Raw genomic sequence first — 6000 nt, 5'->3', positions numbered from 1 at the left:
ATTATATTCGGTTGGCTTGACCTCGCTCGAGTGAAAATCAACCGGGGGCATACGAAGATTATATCAAGTGGATTTGACAAGTAACTCAGTCCACGGAATGGCTCAGTAAAACCTTTTGGACTAAAGTAAGCTGGACTTAAAATACAAAACATATATAGATTCTTGTATTGTAAGGAGCTTTCAGTGTCTTTGTGCTTCACCTAGACTGGACTGTCATCTCTGCGCACTGTCACTTGTTGGACTTGTTATAGAAAATACAAAGTTGCTCTTTTGTCAAGAAACATGCAGTTTTATTGCTTTAGGCATGTCAGAAAAACCGACCGGTGCAAATTCATTTAACTCTGATCTGCTCTCTCGGCTATCTCGCAGGTGATAGCACTATGGATATCCACCGTGTGTAAGAGCAACGGCGGATTGTGGCCGCTATCATCTGTTGAAATTGTATCGTAATCACTGCAATGACCGAGTCGACCAAACCGCCTTCGGGGTAAGTCCTTCAAAAGTAAGCACAGGCTAACAGCACGTTACTTTAAACGTTGATATTAGTTTGCGTAGCTTTATGCGAACTTTCGAGATAATTTGTCTAATTTCAGCTACTAAAAACGGACTGACCTTACTAAAAACTGCGCAAAATTACCGTTACATTAATTGTCGTCGTAACGTTTTAAACAGCCACTGTAACGGTGTACAGCTCATACGGACAGTTCAGAAACAACCGGCCATTTATGGCTCGACTGTAGTATTTTTAGTGAAACGTACATTGTGGATGTGTCATTCCTACAGTTTGTCATTGGCAGGTGTTTTTCTCGATAACAGTAATTTCACGGGGAAATAAAGCAACTAATTATTATATTATTGACTGCCTATTCGAAATGAATAGGCCACAGCACTTGAAAATCATTGTAGTCTCTACAGTACGTAGTGAAAACAGAGAGAGTGTTCCAGCAGCCACATCAACCTGCAGTCTCTTTACCACTCTCACACAATAAGCATGAACAGCTCTGGACCAAAGCATGGTGCAACAGTGTATTTGCTTGCTGGTGAAGGGAGACTGACACGGCCTTTTTAGTGAAACAACAGCTGCAACAGCAACAACAACAACTGTAGGTTCTATCCACAGTGTGTTTTTAATGTCTAACTGTATTGTTTGGGGTAGTGAGTAAGTGTTTTTGACATGTCACAGTAGTGAGGCGCAATTGCACGTATTCTGATAAATGACTGCTGAAATTCGTTCAGCTGCGTCAGTTGCAGGGTTGTGCATTGCTGGCTCATTGTCATGTCTTTCTGGGACACTTGAATACAAGGGGAGCCATTGTTAATGTTACTAGTAGCAGCTCAGCTTTTCTTACTCTGACAAGTCAAAATCTCTAACGTGAAAGTCACCTTTTATTTGAAGTAAATGACATTATGGTACAGTGGTGATGTTTTCCCATTAATTCTGCGTTATTATTTCTGATTAGTATCGAGTCTTTGATTTATTTGATTTTTTATTCTTTTATTTTATTTGATTATTAGTTTAAGTATTTCTGATTCTGATTACATACTGTGGGGACTGTGTGGAGAATCATCTCTCGACCACATCAGCAAATAACTTAAATCGCGCAATTTAAATTTGAATGCTAAAATATGCCAGTATTAGGTGCGTCCATGTACTACTACATATTCATTGCAGTTTTTATGGGAAGGCGATCAGCTTTTGACCCTTCAGATGTCATTGTGATGTGGAGAAGTAAATGTATGGGCTTTTTATCCTAAATGAAATATAAGTAGCTTGCAGTCCGTGACCGATTTGCACAACTTTTTATTAAATAACTTAATATACACTTTTATCACTTAAGTTATGATCTGTAGTTTAGCTGTGTCTTAGTGAATATCTCACTGACCTGGTATGATCCTGCCCCGGTTTAAGTATATGCTACTTGGGTGCTAATTATGGTAATAGCAGTGTACTGTGGAGTCAAATGTTTCAGACTTCATCATTAAATCAGAATTGTAATTACTGTTTAACGTTGGGAGTTCAGTTCATCGTTTTCTGCTGTCGTTGTAGAAGGATCACACTTTTTGTCTATTGTGCCTTAACTTTTCAGGACACTCTGAATTTATATACTCCATGTACACTGTAGGTGTGTGGTAAAGGCTCAGCAGCAGTGTAGCACACATACACAATAAAACATGGGTGTTCTTCAGTGGCAACCTGAGTAGCCTGTGACACTGTTTGAAAGAGTGCTGATCAGGTGAATTAAGGTTTGGCCCATTTCTTCTCTGATCTTTCAGGCAAAGGTCCCTTTAACCAGATACTCTTAAATACAGTGATTTCAGACACTCAAGAGCTTTTTGGCCAAATTACAAAGTAGAGTGGTAACAGAGTCAGCTGGCAGCGGAGTTGAGACGCCTTTTCATCCGGTCAGTGTATGACATTTCTGTCCATGAATTACCATGACAACTCCCTTTGTGTTGTGATCTCTGTTTCATCATCACACAGGGAGTTGCTACTTTACTACATAGCCCAATCCTAGTGAATCACAGCTCATAAAACTACTCTCCCTCTCTGCCCCTGTCTCTCTCTCTCTCTCTCTCTCTCTCTCTCTCTCTCTCTCTCTCTCTCTCTCACACACACACACACACACACACACACACATGCACTGCACGATCACTGAGCAGACAAGTGTGGAAGGGAGAGGCTGCTCTTTTGATGGAACTGAAATGCATTTGTACCTTGCCATTGAAATCTGAGCAGTGTACGTGTGTGTGTGTGCGTGTGTGCGTGTGTGCGTGTGTGTGGAAGGGTTGCTTGAATGAATCCTTGGTTCTGAGCTTTTTAAACCTGTAATTAAGGATGGACACAAAAGACAACTTCCTCAGCTCCCAGAGACTAAAAGAGTAGTGACTTCTCACATGGCACTGAGATCAGTGTTATCCAAAATCTGGCAGTTTGCTTCCTCACCTGAGACAGAATTGATGAGATAAAAATACTTCCCTGAGCTTGTTGTTCTATGTTTGTGACGTATTCAATACCTATGGCTTGAACCAGCACCGTTTTTGATCGTTTTGTGAGGTATATTGTGTATGATGACATTTATTGTAGCCAATAGTGTCAGTGGGACTGGGACTAGTCTGTCCACCAGGAAACTCTGTAAACCACCTCTAAAATGGCCTCCATTGGTCTCAAAGGTAGTGTTTAGTCTCAGTTCAGCCAAGTTCACTCGGAGGCTGCTGAGTCCTGTACAGTTAACAGCAATTAGCAGGTACTTTAGCAACACGTAAAGCTATCCGTTCATAAGGAAAGTCCATGAAGTTCAGGCAGGGCAGTCGTTGGGCATTAGAAGAAAAACCACACAATATTTTCTTTATGAAATATTCAAAATGATCAGAGTGTATTTTGTACTTTAATCAGCGAAGTTTGGCCTCCAGAAACACTTAGGTGGTTTTCTTTTGATTGATGGGTGGATCGCATGATCTTATTGGTTCAAAGCCTACGTATGAGCACCTCATATTTTGTTTAACAGGAACAAAACATGGTTGGATCTCAATATAAAAATGCAGAGAGTTTTTTTTGGCAAATAGGTGCACAGTATGACAGGGATGTGATCTAAAAGGATTTAAAAGGTATTATTAATTTCTCCCCTACTTTAAAGCCTACAGTGTGCACAAAACACTAGTGCAGTAATGAAGGTATCATTACTGCACTAGTGTTTTTCTCCACATGTCCGGACCTAATGTTTTCACGTGTCTAGCTATATGCTTGTTTGTGTGTTGAGGGAATCAAGAAGCTTCTGATTAGTGTGGTTTTGTTCTGTGCTTTATAGCATTCCTCACTTTTTTGTATCTTTGAACTGTTTTACAAAGCTGTAGTTTTATTAGCCTTTCCTGGAGGCACAATCATGTGTGACGTCAAAGCCTTGTGAGTTTACTTTGGTCACATGGTTCAGTTCCCCGGTGACGATCAACCATCCACACCCTTGATGAGACAAACACATTTGTTGCCATTTATTGCCATACAGACTTGGTACATTTGGTGCCTCATGACCTTCAAAGAATAGAAGAAAACTGTTAGCACTCTCAACATCTGGATTTGTCATCTGCCTCACCGTTGGTAGGTTATACGTTTTATTTTAAATGCATCTGTTCATCTCATGTTTGTGTCTATTCAGTTTTAAAGCACACCCACAGGAAGACTACATTGGCAGATTTTGCAGATAAATACAGTATGGGATTACAAATTACTGTCCGTTTATCCTCAGCACACACCCAAAGATAATTACTGGCTACCAGCTGTACATGCATGTCTGTGTGCAGTCATGAACACTGTATTTGGAGAGACATCAACACCAGTTGCTAGCAGCAGTGTAAATTAATTTGAAGCTGTACCTACTGGATTAAAATGTCAGTCTTACTCTTTGCATAATATTTAAATGCCATATACGTCAGTCAGTCCGTACAGTTTCTTAAAATACTCACAGAGATAGATTTGGTATTGTAAGATAACATTGTCTCCTAGTGCTATGTCTTATATGTGAAATAATGGGACATTTTGAGACAAATGCAGACACAAGGTCCACACCCTTCAGATCTTTCACAAAATCATTTCAGATTTTTTTTAGAAGCTGAAGGTTTATGTGGTCAGCTGCTCTCTCAGCACTGCTGACTAAGGTACTTCTCTTTTCTTTTCTTTTCACATGGAGGCTGTGCTGTATTTACTTTTACCAAAGAGGACATTTTCTTAGTGTCATGTGGTCACATCTGGGTGTTTATGGTTATTTTTATGATGGGTTATATTTAATCCCTGTGAAAATTGAAATTGGCAATAGGGAGAAAAGTATTTGAGGCTATACCTTGTTGGCAGTGGTATGATATGTATCTGATAATATCTGCAGTTATTTCACGCCATCCTGTTTTAAGTAGAGAGACTGTGGATGCAGTGCTTCTTCAAGCTTGTTCCGCAGGGATAGAAGCTTTGCCAAAGTACACACTGACTGAAAGTGGTCGAGCAAAAAAAATCAATTTGTGGGTTTTACAAGGAGTCAGTGTATGGAATACAGTAGCACAGGGTTGACTGATAAAGCTCCTGCTTATTAAACTTTGCTCCGTGTATGATTTAGTCATCTGAACACATGAACTAAATTAGGTAACATCTTAATTATGTGCTACCCTTATAAACTTTGAGTCTAATTAATCTGTATGTCATTATCAATTACAGAAGTATCTGTTGTGATTAATGCTCCATGTTGGAGTTTGCTAAAAGGCCTGGCACAGTAGAAGTAGTAGAATGTATTTAATGGATCCTTGATCTGTGAGCATAGCAGAGCAGTACAAGCTCTCTGAATATATTTACTCCACAGCCATGCTGTGATACTGGAAGCATTTGAGATATCTACACTGACTCTATTTATAGACTGTTGTGCTCCATAGGCTCCACTACATTATCAGCCAAATTCTCTGCCTGTCCTCTTCTTTGACTATATCTGCCCCCAGCGAGAGACAGCACTGGCTGTCACCTTTAACAGCAAAGTATACCAGTGTATCACTCTCAAGTATCTTTAGTACAGTGTATCTGGCTGTACTCTTAGTATGCAGCTGTTATGGACTGCTAAGATTTATTTCTGGAGGCTTGCAGTCATATGTTAGTCTCTGTGGTATGTGGGTTTGTCAGAGAGGAAGACAGACGGACTGCATATGTGTGTACGCAGACTGGACGGACTCCTCTAAGTGAAGTGCCACAGCAGTGATATCGACTGATAAGTCAGAGGCGCTGAAGTGCATTTCGTCTTGCACAAACTGTGATGGTTTACATGCTTGTAACCATCTAACAATGCTGCTAGCTTCTTTTTCAATACTAGAGAAAACAAGTATAATCATTTGTCCCACCATGTCAGTAATTTATCAACTAAACCATTGCAACCTGTCAGCAGGGAGCACATACATGTATGTATGGCAACAGGCATTTTGTTTTTGAGTTGTCTGTTTGTCCCTTGTCTTTTCCTGCAAAAACTAGATTCAGTG

At 40.0% G+C, this 6000-nt stretch overlaps 1 protein-coding gene across 6 annotated transcripts in view; it reads left to right on the top strand.

Moving 5' to 3' along the window:
* Nucleotides 1-6000, top strand: part of cobl (cordon-bleu WH2 repeat protein) — a 55404-nt gene continuing 49404 nt past the window's right edge. For 4 of the 6 annotated variants that reach the window (XM_046399077.1, XM_046399078.1, XM_046399073.1 and 1 more), the window contains exons 1-2: nt 1-125; nt 370-487. In XM_046399077.1, the coding sequence (XP_046255033.1) occupies nt 459-487 (29 nt within the window). In that variant the 5' untranslated portion in view covers nt 1-125; nt 370-458. Of the gene's footprint in view, nt 126-369; nt 503-3824; nt 4094-6000 lie in introns of those variants that run through there. The other 2 variants (XM_046399076.1, XM_046399075.1) reach the window with 2 other exon arrangements.

This window comes from Scatophagus argus, chromosome 9 (assembly GCF_020382885.2).
Source record: "Scatophagus argus isolate fScaArg1 chromosome 9, fScaArg1.pri, whole genome shotgun sequence".
NCBI classification, from domain to species: domain Eukaryota; kingdom Metazoa; phylum Chordata; class Actinopteri; family Scatophagidae; genus Scatophagus; species Scatophagus argus.
This window is presented reverse-complemented; position numbering and strand designations above follow the sequence as displayed.